The following is a 16,935-nucleotide window of genomic DNA, read 5'->3' as shown; positions in this document are numbered from 1 at the left end:
ATTTAACATTATGTTATCATATATAATTAATATATAATAATTAATTAATAAAAATAAAAATAAAGTTTATACTTGAAAGCCTGGTATATGTGGAAAGAAATATATAGTTATTTATTTGGAATTCTTTCCCATAAATACAAAGTTATTTGGAAACATGATTTTTTTTTTAAAATATGAATGTATGTTTAATAAAAAAGAAATGGTTTATAATCTTATTTGGCATGGGCCAGATGTTTGGCATGACACACAAATCAAAAACTATAAAGAGATAATCATTGGTCCTAGTGTAAAATAAATAATAATAATAATAATAATAATAAGAAAAACATATTATTGAAACATACCATGTTTAACATGAGGTCTTAAAAAGTAAAAATTAACCTGAACAGTGTCAAAAATGCATTGTTTTTGTTGATGGATCAGTATTGTGTACACTTCACGAGTAAAACAAAATCTTCTATGATTAGTTAAGAAAAACAACATGATTATTTCTTTGATTTATAGGTCAAACTATTCACTTATAAATGTGTCATTTCCGACATAAGAAACATTATGTTAACCTTTTAACATAATCTGTGAAGTGTTGTTTTATATCCATAGTAATGTCATTTTCCAGTCCTGTGTTTTGGATTTTGGCGGCGTGAGTGAGCAAGAAACTCTACCTCTTTCCATCCAATCCAAATGTATAACTAAATAAACACTTTACACTCAAACGTTGTATTTTTCTGTAGTGTAAATGTTTGTGTACACTTCTGTGTTGCAGGTACACTACTAGAGCTCCTCCGTTCTCCTGCTAGTTGAAGTGGTAAGTTTATCTCCTCCATGTTGTGTTTGTGTGGTTTCAGCATGACTCCACAGGAAGAACAAAATGTTTACAGTATGTGTGATGTAACGTGAAACAGAGCGGTGGGTGAACTACGGTATGATGTCTGGTTTGAGATCATGGAGACACAAACAACCTCCAAAAGATGAAATAAGTTACCAAAACAAACAAAGTAAATTACGTGTTTTTACTTTAAAAGCCAGTTATTATGATATATGACATGATTTCTTTATGTAGGGTGTCAACATGATCTTTAAAAGTATTTAAAGGTATGACTTTTATGATGCAATACTTTTTATTATACAGTTTTATTACACACTATACTTTTTTATGACATTGTAATGGCACACTTATATGAGATTTATATGACATACTATACTATGACTTTTTTAATTACATTTTTATTGCATACTATACTATGATATTTTACATTTTTACAACTGACTTTTATGACATACTATACAATTACTTTTTATTTCTTTTTTTATAGCATACTACACTATGACTTATTAATGACAGTTTATTGGTCGAATACTGGCTTTTTTCATCTCCAGATCTTTTAATTGTACCATGACATACATGTAAAGGACACCATTAATAATTTATATATTGTAGCCTTATTAAAATAGTTAATGTGTGTGTTTTAGGGAACAAAGTTGTGTTACTGATATTGCTCTTTCTAATAAACCTTTTAATAGTTAGTCTCTCAGGTAATCCTCTGTGCTTTGTTCTCAACACATCTGAGTAATGTTGCATTGAACAGTAGTCCAAGGAGTTATCACAAACTAAGACTGTTTAGTGGTGCTATCTTACAATCAATGTAAAGATGTAGGTTAAAGTGTGTCGCTGATGTAACGGGTTGGAACTGAAAGTGGCCATCAGTTCTTAAAAAAAGGTTGTTAGAAGATATAATTTAACTTCAGGAGTTCTTCATGTACCTTAATGTCATAAAAGTCATGAACCATAGGAGAAAATAGAAAGTGTTACTTACCAAAAAAAGGTAATATTTGTCTTAAAATCTTGCTATAAATTATAAAATAATCCCTGCACAATGTTGACGTTTCACTGACCTACAGACAATAACAATATATTTGAATGTGATTTAAATGTACTGCCAATGTACCAGACGTTATCATTCAGTTAGTCTTTAATTTAAGGTTGAATATTGTCATTTTTGTGTTTTAAAAAATAATTTCTTGCAGTGCCTGTTCGACTCAATCATGGCTCGTGGTTGCATCTGCTGCGTTAAATACATGCTCTTCCTCTTCAACCTGCTCTTCTGGGTAATTATTCCACAAACATAGTGTCAGAAACTGTTCCAATCAATCAGTAATAAGATCAGCATACCAACTAAATTGTTTTATTATCATAAAATCAACAGGAAGTTTCTGCATTTCCTGAATGCTTGTTTTTTTCAGTTGGGTGGGTGTGGACTGTTGGGTGTGGGCGTGTGGTTGTCGGTGTCTCAGGGCAGCTTTGCCACCCTGTCGCCCTCCTTCCCGTCTATCTCCGCCGCCAACCTCATCATCACCCTGGGCACCGTCATCATGGTGACGGGGTTCCTGGGTTGCCTGGGAGCCATCAAGGAGAACAAGTGCCTTCTGCTGAGTGTGAGTGTACTACAATACCCATCATGCACCCCTAGTGGTGTGGTCTAGGTGTATTGTTTAGTAATGTTGTTCAGGTTGTGTTGGAATTATAAACGTTGGAAGCAACTTGGAAGAAGTTATGTTATATTTTTTAACTGTGCTACAGGTATTATTCTGCTGGTAATGTTAGAAAAGACAGGATCCACCACCAAACCTCAAATTTATGTTACTTAATTTACGTCTAATAGCTGAAATGAGCTCATATTTATTTATTTTGCATTGAAATAAATGCAACATTAGTGAATCCTGCATGTTTCTGCTCATGTTGAACCCTTTTAATCTGACACTTTTCCTTGTTTTCTGTAGTTTTTCATCGTTCTGTTGATCATCCTCTTGGCCGAACTCATCCTCCTCATCCTGTTCTTTGTCTACACCGACCAGGTAACACTGTGCAAGAGATCATTCATATTTATTAATGATCCTCTCTGGCTGTAGGTGAGTCTGTCTATATGTCCAACAATCCATATCTTCATCTCTAATTGTCCAGGTGAGCGAAAATGCCAGACGGGACCTGAAAGAAGGACTGGTGCTGTACAATACAGACAACAACGCCGGGCTGAGGGATGCGTGGAACGCCATACAGGGAGAGGTAAATTAACCACCAAGTTCAGAAAAATCCCTCTCAATTTCTGCATTTAAATTAATGTAGATATTCAATTAGAATTCTCCCCTGCCTGTGCACTAGTGGCGATGTTGTGGTGTGAACAACCACAATGACTGGTACACCGCCCTGCATGACGACATGGTCCCTGACCGCTGCTGCCAGCAGGTTTTCCCAGAATGTGGACGCAACGCCTCCAATACCTTCTGGACACGGGTCAGTCTTCAAATTGGTGTAAAAGTTGGACTCTGTTACATATCCTGTTATCTCTAAATGATTAGTTCAGCATTTTTTGGAAATACACTGATTTACTTTCTTGCAGAATTTGATTGTTTACGCTCATGTTTGTCTGTATATGAAGCTGCAGCCAGCAGGTGATTATCTTCGCTAGGCATACAGACTGGAAACGGGGGGAAGCAGCTAGACTAAGTTTAAAAAAATTGAGTCCAACTGTTTTGTTTTTTTATCTGCCTACCATGAATCTCTAAAGCTCACTAACAAGATACAATGTTTTAACGAGTGAGCTTTGAGAGTTGCTTCTAGCTGTATTTATTTAACCTTTAAATGGAGCCATTCTGACTCTTTCCTGCGTTTTATACTAGTCTTAGTTCACAGGATGCTGTCTATAGTTTAATACTTACTGCACACACATGAGAGTGGCACATCTATTCAACTAAAGTACCACTGTTTACTCAAGTAGAGACAAGATAAAAACAAGTAAACAAAGCATGAATTATCACTTTTAAATCAGTTTCAAATATTATTATATTATTCTTTTTTATTTGGCATTTTGATAACCAAGTCCCTAGTGGTCTTCAGTAAAACTTTTTGAAATTTGTGAACATATTAGAAATTAGTGTTGTCTTTATAACTTTACATTAAAACAACTAAAGCAAGAGTCATGGAGTCGAGGACTACAACTGAACACCCTCTGATGTGCATTGCTTGTTTTTCCTAGTAACTGTTGGTGTGTGTTTTCAGGGTTGCTATGAGAAGGTAGAGGAGTGGCTAGATGACAACAAACACCTTCTGGGAACCATCGCCATGTGTGTGTTGGTAATGCAGGTAAGCAACACTTGTCCAAGGAGCACTAGTTTTAAATTACATTGATTTAGCTAATGCGTGTATCCAATTTAAGTGACTTAAAGTAATGAATAAATGAAAACATCAAACAATCAAATATGCTAAACAGCTTCAAGTATACTCATTTTTTCATGGCACAAAAACTTAAAGTATAGTTTGTCATAAAGTGTCAAAAAATATCAGAAAAAGTCCTAGCATAGTATACAATAGAATGGCATTAAAAGTCCTAGCATAGTATATCAAAAATTGTCACAGGTAAGGAAAAGTCAAAAAGACATAATAAAGTATGATTATAAAAACTGAAAGTATAGTATGGCATAACAATTCATGGTATACTAGGCCACATAAAAGGCATGTTATATTATATTTGAAGAAAGTCATAGTTTAGAATGTGAAAGAAAATCGTAAATAAGTTTCTTTAAGTAAAGTGAAAGTATAGCATGCCATACATTTGTTATAGTATAGTATGCCATGAAAAAGTCATAGCAGGGTATGTTCCAAAACAAGGCTGTAGTATAGCATGTCAAAAATAGTCATAATATAGCATGTCGAAAAATGTCATAGTATAGTATGTCGAAAAAAGTCATAGTATAGCATGTCGAAAAAAGTCATAATATAGTATGTTAAAAAAAGTCATAGTATAGCCTGTCGAAAAAAGTCATAGTATAGCATGTCGAAAAAAGTCATAATATAGTATGTTAAAAAAAGTCATAGTATAGCAAGTCGAAAAAAGTCATAATATAGTATGTTGAAAAAAAGTCATAGTATAGCATGTCGAAAAAAGTCATAAAAATCATAGTTTAGTATGTAGAAAAAAAGTCATAGTATAGCCTGTCGAAAAAAGTCATAATATAGTATGTTAAAAAAAGTCATAGTATAGCAAGTCGAAAAAAGTCATAATATAGTATGTTGAAAAAAAGTCATAGTATAGCATGTCGAAAAAAGTCATAAAAATCATAGTTTAGTATGTAGAAAAAAAGTCATAGTATAGCCTGTCGAAAAAAGTCATAATATAGTATGTTGAAAAAAGTCATAGTTTAGTATGTTGAAAAAAAGTCATAGTATAGTATGATGAAAAAAGTCATAGTATAGTATGTTGAAAAAAAGTCATAGTATAGCATGTCGAAAAAAGTCATAATATAGTATGTCGAAAGAATTCATAAAAATCATAGTTTAGTATGTCGAAAAAAGTCATAGTATAGTATGATGAAAAAAGTCATAGTATAGCATGTCGGTAAAAGTCATAGTTTAGTATGTTGAAAAAAAGTCATAGTATAGCATGTAGAAGAAATTCATAAGTCATAGTTTAGTATGTAGAAATAAAGTCATAGTATAGCCTGTCGAAAAAAGTCATAGTTTAGCATGTTGAAAAAAGTCATAGTATAGCCTGTCGAAAAAAGTCATAGTATAGCAAGTCGAAAAAAAGTCATAATATAGTATGTTGAAAAAAAGTCATAGTATAGCCTGTCGAAAAAAGTCATAAAAATCATAGTTTAGTATGTAGAAAAAAAAGTCATAGTATAGCATGTAGAAGAAATTCATAAGTCATAGTTTAGTATGTAGAAATAAAGTCATAGTATAGCCTGTCGAAAAAAGTCATAGTTTAGCATGTTGAAAAAAGTCATAGTATAGCCTGTCGAAAAAAGTCATAGTATAGCCTGTCGAAAAAAGTCATAATATAGTATGTTGAAAAAAGTCATAGTATAGCCTGTCGAAAAAAGTCATAGTATAGTATGTTGAAAAAAAGTCATAGTATAGCATGTCGAAAAAAGTCATAGTATAGCATGTCGGAAAAAGTCATAATATAGTATGTCGAAAGAATTCATAAAAATCATGTAGAAGAAATTCATGTCATAGTTTAGTATGTAGAAATAAAGTCATAGTATAGCCTGTCGAAAAAAAAGTCATAAAAATCATAGTTTAGTATGTAGAAAAAAAGTCATAGTATAGCCTGTCGAAAAAAAGTCATAATATAGTATGTTGAAAAAAGTCATAGTATAGCCTGTTGAAAAAAGTCATAGTATAGCATGTCGAAAAAAGTCATAAAAATCATAGTTTAGTATGTTGAAAAAAAGTCATAGTATAGCATGTCGGAAAAAGTCATAGTATAGCATGTCGAAAACATTCATAAAAATCATAGTTTAGTATGTTGAAAAAAAGTCATAGTATAGCCTGTCGAAAAAAGTCATAGTTTAATATGTTGAAAAAAAGTCATATAGCATGTCGAAAAAAGTCATAATATAGTATGTTGAAAAAAGTCATAATATAGTATGATGAAAAAAAGTCATAGTATAGCATGTCGAAAAAAAGTCATAATATAGCATGTCGAAAACATTCATAAAAATCATAGTTTAGTATGTAGAAAAAAAGTCATAGTATAGCCTGTCGAAAAAAGTCATAGTATAGCATGTCGAAAAAAGTCATAAAAATCATAGTTTAGTATGTTGAAAAAAAGTCATAGTATAGCCTGTCAAAAAAAGTCATAATATAGTATGTTGAAAAAAGTCATAGTATAGCATGTCGAAAACATTCATAAAAATCATAGTTTAGTATGTTGAAAAAAAGTCATAGCATAGTATGTAGAAAAAAAGTCATAGTTTAGTATGTTGAAAAAAAGTCATAGTATAGCATGTCAAAAGTCATAGTATAGCCTGTCGAAAAAAGTCATAAAAATCATAGTTTAGTATGTAGAAAAAAAGTCATAGTATAGCCTGTCGAAAAAAGTCATAATATAGTATGTCGAAAAAAGTCATAGTATAGCCTGTCGAAAAAAGTCATAATATAGTATGTTGAAAAAAGTCATAGTATAGCCTGTCGAAAAAAGTCATAGTATAGCATGTCGAAAAAAGTCATAAAAATCATAGTTTAGTATGTTGAAAAAAAGTCATAGTATAGCATGTCGAAAACATTCATAAAAATCATAGTTTAGTATGTTGAAAAAAAGTCATAGTATAGCCTGTCGAAAAAAGTCATAGTATAGCATGTCGAAAAAAGTCATAAAAATCATAGTTTAGTATGTTGAAAAAAAGTCATAGTATAGCCTGTCAAAAAAAGTCATAATATAGTATGTTGAAAAAAGTCATAGTATAGCATGTCGAAAACATTCATAAAAATCATAGTTTAGTATGTTGAAAAAAAGTCATAGCATAGTATGTAGAAAAAAAGTCATAGTTTAGTATGTTGAAAAAAGTCATAGTATAGCATGTCAAAAGTCATAGTATAGCCTGTCGAAAAAAGTCATAAAAATCATAGTTTAGTATGTTGAAGAAAGGTCATAGTATAGTATGATGAAAAAAGTCATAGTATAGCATGTCGAAAAAAAGTCATAGTATAGCCTGTCGAAAAAAGTCATAATATAGTATGTCGAAAGAATTCATAAAAATCATAGTTTAGCATGTCGAAAAAAGTCATAGTATAGCATGTCGAAAAAAGTCATAGTATAGTATGTCGAAAAAATTCATAAAAATCATAGTTTAGTATGTTGAAAAAAAGTCATAGTATAGTATGTCGAAAAAAGTCATAATATAGTATGTCGAAAAAAAAGTCATAGTATAGCCTGTCGAAAAAAGTCATAGTATAGCATGTCGAAAAAAGTCATAAAAATCATAGTTTAGTATGTTGAAAAAAAGTCATAGTATAGCATGTCGGAAAAAGTCATAATATAGTATGTCGAAAAAAAGTCATAGTATAGCCTGTCGAAAAAAGTCATAATATAGCCTGTCGAAAAAAGTCATAAAAATCATAGTTTAGTATGTAGAAAAAAAGTCATAGTATAGCCTGTCGAAAAAAGTCATAATATAGCATGTCGAAAAAAGTCATAAAAATCATAGTTTAGTATGTAGAAAAAAAGTCATAGTATAGCATGTCGAAAAAAGTCATAATATAGCATGTCGAAAAAAGTCATAAAAATCATAGTTTAGTATGTTGAAAAAAAGTCATAGTATAGCATGTCGGAAAAAGTCATAATATAGTATGTCGACAAAAAGTCATAATATAGTATGTCGAAAAAATTCATAAAAATCATGTAGAAGAAATTCATGTCATAGTTTAGTATGTAGAAATAAAGTCATAGTATAGCCTGTCGAAAAAAGTCATAAAAATCATAGTTTAGTATGTAGAAAAAAAGTCATAGTATAGCCTGTCGAAAAAAAGTCATAATATAGTATGTTGAAAAAAGTCATAGTATAGCCTGTCGAAAAAAGTCATAGTATAGCATGTCGAAAAAAGTCATAAAAATCATAGTTTAGTATGTTAAAAAAAGTCATAATAGCCTGTCGGAAAAAGTCATAGTATAGCATGTCGGAAAAAGTCATAGTATAGTATGTCGAAAAAAGTCATAATATAGTATGTCGAAAAAAGTCATAGTATAGTATGTCGAAAAAAGTCATAGTATAGCATGTCGAAAAAAGTCATAAAAATCATAGTTTAGTATGTTGAAAAAAAGTCATAGTATAGCATGTCGGAAAAAAGTCATAATATAGTATGTCGAAAAAAAGTCATAGTATAGCCTGTCGAAAAAAGTCATAATATAGCCTGTCGAAAAAAGTCATAAAAATCATAGTTTAGTATGTAGAAAAAAAGTCATAGTATAGCCTGTCGAAAAAAGTCATAATATAGCATGTCGAAAAAAGTCATAAAAATCATAGTTTAGTATGTAGAAAAAAAGTCATAATATAGCATGTCGAAAAAAGTCATAATATAGCATGTCGAAAAAAGTCATAAAAATCATAGTTTAGTATGTTGAAAAAAAGTCATAGTATAGCATGTCGGAAAAAGTCATAATATAGTATGTCGACAAAAAATCATAATATAGTATGTCGAAAAATTCATAAAAATCATGTAGAAGAAATTCATGTCATAGTTTAGTATGTAGAAATAAAGTCATAGTATAGCCTGTCGAAAAAAAAGTCATAAAAATCATAGTTTAGTATGTAGAAAAAAAGTCATAGTATAGCCTGTCGAAAAAAGTCATAATATAGTATGTTGAAAAAAAAATCATAGTATAGCCTGTCGAAAAAAGTCATAGTATAGCATGTCGAAAAAAGTCATAAAAATCATAGTTTAGTATGTTGAAAAAAAGTCATAGTATAGCCTGTCGAAAAAAGTCATAGTATAGCATGTCGAAAAAAAAGTCATAGTATAGTACGTCGAAAAAGAAGTCATAATATAGTATGTTGAAAAAAAGTCATAGTATAGCCTGTCGAAAAAAGTCATAGTATAGTATGTCGAAAAAAGTCATAAAAATCATAGTTTAGTATGTTGAAAAAAAGTCATAGTATAGCATGTCGGAAAAAGTCATAATATAGTATGTCGAAAAAAGTCATAGTATAGCCTGTCGAAAAAAGTCATAATATAGCCTGTCGAAAAAAGTCATAAAAATCATAGTTTAGTATGTAGAAAAAAAGTCATAGTATAGCATGTCGAAAAAAGTCATAATATAGCATGTCGAAAAAAGTCATAAAAATCATAGTTTAGTATGTAGAAAAAAAGTCATAGTATAGCATGTCGGAAAAAAGTCATATTATAGCATGTCGAAAAAAGTCATAAAAATCATAGTTTAGTATGTTGAAAAAAAGTCATAGTATAGCATGTCGAAAAAAGTCATAATATAGTATGTCGATAGTTTAGTATGTCGAAAAAGTCATAATATAGTATGTCGAAAAAATTCATAAAAATCATAGTATGTCGAAAAAGTCAAATTCATGTCATAGTTTAGTATGTAAAAAAAGTCATAGTATAGTATGTAGAAAAAAAGTCATAGTTTAGTATGTTGAAAAAATAAAAATCATAGTATAGCATGTCAAAAAAGTCATAGTATAGCATGTCAAAAAGTCATAGTATAGCCTGTCGAAAAAAGTCATAGTATAGCCTGTCGAAAAAGTCATAAAAATATAGCATGTCGAAAAAAGTCATAAAAATCATAGTTTAGTATGTTAAAAAAAGTCATAGTATAGCCTGTCGAAAACATTCATAAAAATCATAGTTTAGTATGTTGAAAAAAAAATCATAGCATAGTATGTAGAAAAAAGTCATAGTTTAGTATGTTGAAAAAAAGTCATAGTATAGCATGTCAAAAGTCATAGTATAGCATGTCAAAAGTCATAGTATAGCCTGTCGAAAAAAGTCATAGTATAGCCTGTCGAAAAAAGTCATAGTATAGCATGTCGAAAAAAGTCATAAAAATCATAGTTTAGTATGTTGAAAAAAAGTCATAGTATAGCATGTCAAAAAAAGTCATAATATAGTATGTCGAAAAAATTCATAAAAATCATAGTTTAGTATGTTGAAAAAAAGTCATAGTATAGCCTGTCGAAAAAAGTCATAAAAATCATAGTTTAGTATGTTGAAAAAAGTCATAGTATAGTATGATGAAAAAAGTCATAGTATAGCATGTCGAAAAAAGTCATAGTATAGCCTGTCGAAAAAAAGTCATAATATAGTATGTCGAAAGAATTCATAAAAATCATAGTTTAGCATGTCGAAAAAAGTCATAGTATAGCATGTCGAAAAAAGTCATAGTATAGTATGTCGAAAAAATTCATAAAAATCATAGTTTAGTATGTTGAAAAAAAGTCATAGTATAGCCTGTCGAAAAAGTCATAGTATAGCATGTCGAAAAAAGTCATAAAAATCATAGTTTAGTATGTTGAAAAAAAGTCATAGTATAGCATGTCGGAAAAAGTCATAATATAGTATGTCGAAAAAAAGTCATAGTATAGCATGTCGGAAAAAGTCATAATATAGCCTGTCGAAAAAAGTCATAAAAATCATAGTTTAGTATGTAGAAAAAAGTCATAGTATAGCCTGTCGAAAAAAGTCATAATATAGCATGTCGAAAAAAGTCATAAAAATCATAGTTTAGTATGTCGAAAAAAAGTCATAGTATAGCATGTCGAAAAAAGTCATAATATAGCATAAAAATCATAAAAATCATAGTTTAGTATGTTGAAAAAAAGTCATAGTATAGCCTGTCGAAAAAAGTCATAATATAGCATGTCGAAAAAAGTCATAAAAATCATAGTTTAGTATGTTGAAAAAAAGTCATAGTATAGCCTGTCGAAAAAAGTCATAAAAATCATAGTTTAGTATGTTGAAAAAAAGTCATAGTATAGCATGTCGGAAAAAGTCATAATATAGTATGTCGACAAAAAGTCATAGTATAGCCTGTCGAAAAAAGTCATAGTATAGCATGTCGAAAAAAGTCATAAAATCATAGTTTAGTATGTTGAAAAAAAGTCATAGTATAGCCTGTCGAAGTCATAGTATAGCATGTCGGAAAAAGTCATAGTATAGTATGTCGAAAAAAGTCATAGTATAGCATGTCGAAAAAAGTCATAATATAGTATGTTAAAAAAAGTCATAGTATAGCCTGTCGAAAAAAGTCATAGTATAGCATGTCGAAGAAAAGTCATAGTATAGCCTGTCGAAAAAAGTCATAATATAGTATGTCGAAAGAATTCATAAAAATCATAGTTTAGTATGTCGAAAAAAGTCATTGTATAGCATGTAGAAGAAATTCATAAGTCATAGTTTAGTATGTAGAAATAAAGTCATAGTATAGCATGTCGAAAAAAGTCATAGTATAGCATGTCGAAAAAAGTCATAGTATAGTATGTCGAAAAAAGTCATAAAAATCATAGTTTAGTATGTTGAAAAAAAGTCATAGTATAGTATGTCGAAAAAAGTCATAATATAGTATGTCGAAAAAAAGTCATAGTATAGCATGTCGAAAAAAGTCATAGTATAGCATGTCGAAAAAAGTCATAATATAGCATGTCGAAAAAAGTCATAATATAGTATGTTAAAAAAAGTCATAGTATAGCCTGTCGAAAAAAGTCATAATATAGCATGTCGAAAAAAGTCATAATATAGTATGTTAAAAAAAGTCATAGTATAGCCTGTCGAAAAAAGTCATAGTATAGCATGTCGAAAAAAGTCATAAAAATCATAGTTTAGTATGTTGAAAAAAAGTCATAGTATAGCATGTCGGAAAAAGTCATAATATAGTATGTCGAAAAAAAGTCATAGTATAGCCTGTCGAAAAAAGTCATAAAAATCATAGTTTAGTATGTAGAAAAAAAAGTCATAGTATAGCCTGTCGAAAAAAGTCATAATATAGCATGTCGAAAAAAGTCATAAAAATCATAGTTTAGTATGTAGAAAAAAAGTCATAGTATAGCCTGTCGAAAAAAGTCATAGTATAGCATGTCGAAAAAAGTCATAAAAATCATAGTTTAGTATGTTGAAAAAAAGTCATTTATAGCATGTCGGAAAAAGTCATAATATAGTATGTCGACAAAAAGTCATAATATAGTATGTCGAAAGAATTCATAAAAATCATGTAGAAGAAATTCATGTCATAGTTTAGTATGTAGAAATAAAGTCATAGTATAGCCTGTCGAAAAAAAAGTCATAAAAATCATAGTTTAGTATGTAGAAAAAAAGTCATAGTATAGCCTGTCGAAAAAAAGTCATAATATAGTATGTTGAAAAAAGTCATAGTATAGCCTGTCGAAAAAAGTCATAGTATAGCATGTCGAAAAAAGTCATAAAAATCATAGTTTAGTATGTTAAAAAAAGTCATAGTATAGCCTGTCGGAAAAAGTCATAGTATAGCATGTCGGAAAAAGTCATAGTATAGTATGTCGAAAAAAGTCATAATATAGTATGTTAAAAAAAGTCATAGTATAGCCTGTCGAAAAAAGTCATAGTATAGCATGTCGAAGAAAAGTCATAGTATAGCCTGTCGAAAAAAGTCATAATATAGTATGTCGAAAGAATTCATAAAAATCATAGTTTAGTATGTCGAAAAAAGTCATAGTATAGCATGTCGAAGAAAAGTCATAGTATAGCCTGTCGAAAAAAGTCATAATATAGTATGTCGAAAAAATTCATAAAAATCATAGTTTAGTATGTTGAAAAAAAGTCATAGTATAGTATGTCGAAAAAAGTCATAATATAGTATGTCGAAAAAAAGTCATAGTATAGCATGTCGAAAAAAGTCATAAAAATCATAGTTTAGTATGTTGAAAAAAAGTCATAGTATAGCCTGTCGAAAAAAGTCATAATATAGCATGTCGAAAAAAGTCATAAAAATCATAGTTTAGTATGTCGAAAAAAGTCATAGTATAGCATGTCGAAAAAAGTCATAATATAGTATGTTAAAAAAAGTCATAGTATAGCCTGTCGAAAACATTCATAAAAATCATAGTTTAGTATGTTGAAAAAAAGTCATAGTATAGCATGTCAAAAGTCATAGTATAGCATGTCAAAAGTCATAGTATAGCCTGTCGAAAAAAGTCATAGTATAGCCTGTCGAAAAAAGTCATAGTATAGCATGTCGAAAAAAGTCATAAAAATCATAGTTTAGTATGTTGAAAAAAAGTCATAGTATAGCATGTCAAAAAAAGTCATAATATAGTATGTCGAAAAATTCATAAAAATCATAGTTTAGCATGTCAAAAGTCATAGTATAGCCTGTCGAAAAAAGTCATAAAAATCATAGTTTAGTATGTTGAAAAAAGTCATAGTATAGTATGATGAAAAAAAAAATCATAGCATAGTATGTAGAAAAAAAGTCATAGTATAGCCTGTCGAAAAAAGTCATAATATAGTATGTCGAAAGAATTCATAAAAATCATAGTTTAGCATGTCGAAAAAAGTCATAGTATAGCATGTCGAAAAAAGTCATAGTATAGTATGTCGAAAAAATTCATAATATAGCCTGTCGAAAAAAGTCATAAAAATCATAGTTTAGTATGTAGAAAAAAAGTCATAGTATAGCCTGTCGAAAAAAGTCATAATATAGCATGTCGAAAAAAGTCATAAAAATCATAGTTTAGTATGTAGAAAAAAAGTCATAGTATAGCATGTCGAAAAAAGTCATAATATAGCATGTCGAAAAAAGTCATAAAAATCATAGTTTAGTATGTTGAAAAAAAGTCATAGTATAGCATGTCGAAAAAAGTCATAATATAGCATGTCGAAAAAAGTCATAAAAATCATAGTTTAGTATGTTGAAAAAAAGTCATAGTATAGCCTGTCGAAAAAAGTCATAAAAATCATAGTTTAGTATGTTGAAAAAAAGTCATAGTATAGCATGTCGGAAAAAGTCATAATATAGTATGTCGACAAAAAGTCATAGTATAGCCTGTCGAAAAAAGTCATAGTATAGCATGTCGAAAAAAGTCATAAAAATCATAGTTTAGTATGTTGAAAAAAAGTCATAGTATAGCCTGTCGGAAAAAGTCATAGTATAGCATGTCGGAAAAAGTCATAGTATAGTATGTCGAAAAAAGTCATAGTATAGCATGTCGAAAAAATATAGTATGTCATAATATAGTATGTTAAAAAAAAAAAGTCATAGTATAGCCTGTCGAAAAAAGTCATAGTATAGCATGTCGAAGAAAAGTCATAGTATAGCCTGTCGAAAAAGTCATAATATAGTATGTCGAAAGAATTCATAAAAATCATAGTTTAGTATGTCGAAAAAAGTCATTGTATAGCATGTAGAAGAAATTCATAAGTCATAGTTTAGTATGTAGAAATAAAGTCATAGTATAGCATGTCGAAAAAAGTCATAGTATAGCATGTCGAAAAAAGTCATAGTATAGTATGTCGAAAAAATTCATAAAAATCATAGTTTAGTATGTTGAAAAAAAGTCATAGTATAGTATGTCGAAAAAAGTCATAATATAGTATGTCGAAAAAAAGTCATAGTATAGCATGTCGAAAAAAGTCATAGTATAGCATGTCGAAAAAAGTCATAATATAGCATGTCGAAAAAAGTCATAATATAGTATGTTAAAAAAAGTCATAGTATAGCCTGTCGAAAAAAGTCATAATATAGCATGTCGAAAAAAGTCATAATATAGTATGTTAAAAAAAGTCATAGTATAGCCTGTCGAAAAAAGTCATAATATAGCCTGTCGAAAAAGTCATAGTATAGCATGTCGAAAAAAGTCATAAAAATCATAGTTTAGTATGTTGAAAAAAAGTCATAGTATAGCATGTCGAAAAAAGTCATAATATAGTATGTTAAAAAAAGTCATAGTATAGCCTGTCGAAAAAAGTCATAGTATAGCATGTCGAAGAAAAGTCATAGTATAGCCTGTCGAAAAAAGTCATAATATAGTATGTCGAAAGAATTCATAAAAATCATAGTTTAGTATGTCGAAAAAAAAAAGTCATTGTATAGCATGTAGAAGAAATTCATAAGTCATAGTTTAGTATGTAGAAATAAAGTCATAGTATAGCATGTCGAAAAAAGTCATAGTATAGCATGTCGAAAAAAGTCATAGTATAGTATGTCGAAAAAATTCATAAAAATCATAGTTTAGTATGTTGAAAAAAAGTCATAGTATAGTATGTCGAAAAAAGTCATAATATAGTATGTCGAAAAAAAGTCATAGTATAGCATGTCGAAAAAAGTCATAGTATAGCATGTCGAAAAAATAGTCATAATATAGCATGTCGAAAAAAATCATAATATAGTATGTTAAAAAAAGTCATAGTATAGCCTGTCGAAAAAAGTCATAATATAGCATGTCGAAAAAAGTCATAATATAGTATGTTAAAAAAAGTCATAGTATAGCCTGTCGAAAAAAGTCATAATATAGCCTGTCGAAAAAAGTCATAGTATAGCATGTCGAAAAAAGTCATAAAAATCATAGTTTAGTATGTTGAAAAAAAGTCATAGTATAGCATGTCGGAAAAAGTCATAGTATAGTATGTCGAAAAAAAGTCATAGTATAGTATGTCGAAAAAAGTCATAGTATAGCATGTCGAAGAAAAGTCATAGTATAGCCTGTCGAAAAAAGTCATAATATAGTATGTCGAAAGAATTCATAAAAATCATAGTTTAGTATGTCGAAAAAAGTCATTGTATAGCATGTAGAAGAAATTCATAAGTCATAGTTTAGTATGTAGAAATAAAGTCATAGTATAGCATGTCGAAAAAAGTCATAGTATAGCATGTCGAAAAAAGTCATAGTATAGTATGTCGAAAAAATTCATAAAAATCATAGTTTAGTATGTTGAAAAAAAGTCATAGTATAGTATGTCGAAAAAAGTCATAATATAGTATGTCGAAAAAAAGTCATAGTATAGCATGTCGAAAAAAGTCATAGTATAGCATGTCGAAAAAAGTCATAATATAGCATGTCGAAAAAAGTCATAATATAGTATGTTAAAAAAAGTCATAGTATAGCCTGTCGAAAAAAGTCATAATATAGCATGTCGAAAAAAGTCATAATATAGTATGTTAAAAAAAGTCATAGTATAGCCTGTCGAAAAAAGTCATAATATAGCCTGTCGAAAAAAGTCATAGTATAGCATGTCGAAAAAAGTCATAAAAATCATAGTTTAGTATGTTGAAAAAAAGTCATAGTATAGCATGTCGGAAAAAGTCATAGTATAGTATGTCGAAAAAAGTCATAATATAGTATGTCGAAAAAAGTCATAGTATAGCATGTCGAAGAAAAGTCATAGTATAGCCTGTCGAAAAAAGTCATAATATAGTATGTCGAAAGAATTCATAAAAATCATAGTTTAGTATGTCGAAAAAAGTCATTGTATAGCATGTAGAAGAAATTCATAAGTCATAGTTTAGTATGTAGAAATAAAGTCATAGTATAGCATGTCGAAAAAAGTCATAGTATAGCATGTCGAAAAAAGTCATAGTATAGTATGTCGAAAAAATTCATAAAAATCATAGTTTAGTATGTTGAAAAAAAGTCATAGTATAGTATGTCGAAAAAAGTCATAATATAGTATGTCGA

The 16,935-nt window shown here is 29.3% G+C and overlaps 1 protein-coding gene across 1 annotated transcript in view; it reads left to right on the top strand.

The window, feature by feature from the left end:
• The window catches only part of LOC129112316 (tetraspanin-9), a 29,325-nt gene that overhangs the window by 1,273 nt on the left and 11,117 nt on the right, over positions 1 to 16,935 (top strand). The window contains exons 2-8 of the mRNA XM_054624364.1: positions 764 to 805; positions 2,026 to 2,106; positions 2,242 to 2,433; positions 2,779 to 2,853; positions 2,960 to 3,061; positions 3,158 to 3,289; positions 4,055 to 4,138. Of these exons, the coding sequence (XP_054480339.1) occupies positions 2,044 to 2,106; positions 2,242 to 2,433; positions 2,779 to 2,853; positions 2,960 to 3,061; positions 3,158 to 3,289; positions 4,055 to 4,138 (648 nt within the window). The 5' untranslated portion in view covers positions 764 to 805; positions 2,026 to 2,043. The remainder of the gene's footprint in view (positions 1 to 763; positions 806 to 2,025; positions 2,107 to 2,241; positions 2,434 to 2,778; positions 2,854 to 2,959; positions 3,062 to 3,157; positions 3,290 to 4,054; positions 4,139 to 16,935) is intronic.

The sequence above is a fragment of the Anoplopoma fimbria genome, chromosome 23, assembly GCF_027596085.1.
Source record: "Anoplopoma fimbria isolate UVic2021 breed Golden Eagle Sablefish chromosome 23, Afim_UVic_2022, whole genome shotgun sequence".
Classification (NCBI taxonomy): Eukaryota; Metazoa; Chordata; class Actinopteri; order Perciformes; family Anoplopomatidae; genus Anoplopoma; species Anoplopoma fimbria.
Note: the sequence above shows the minus strand (reverse complement) of the source record. Positions and strands in the feature narration are given on the sequence as shown.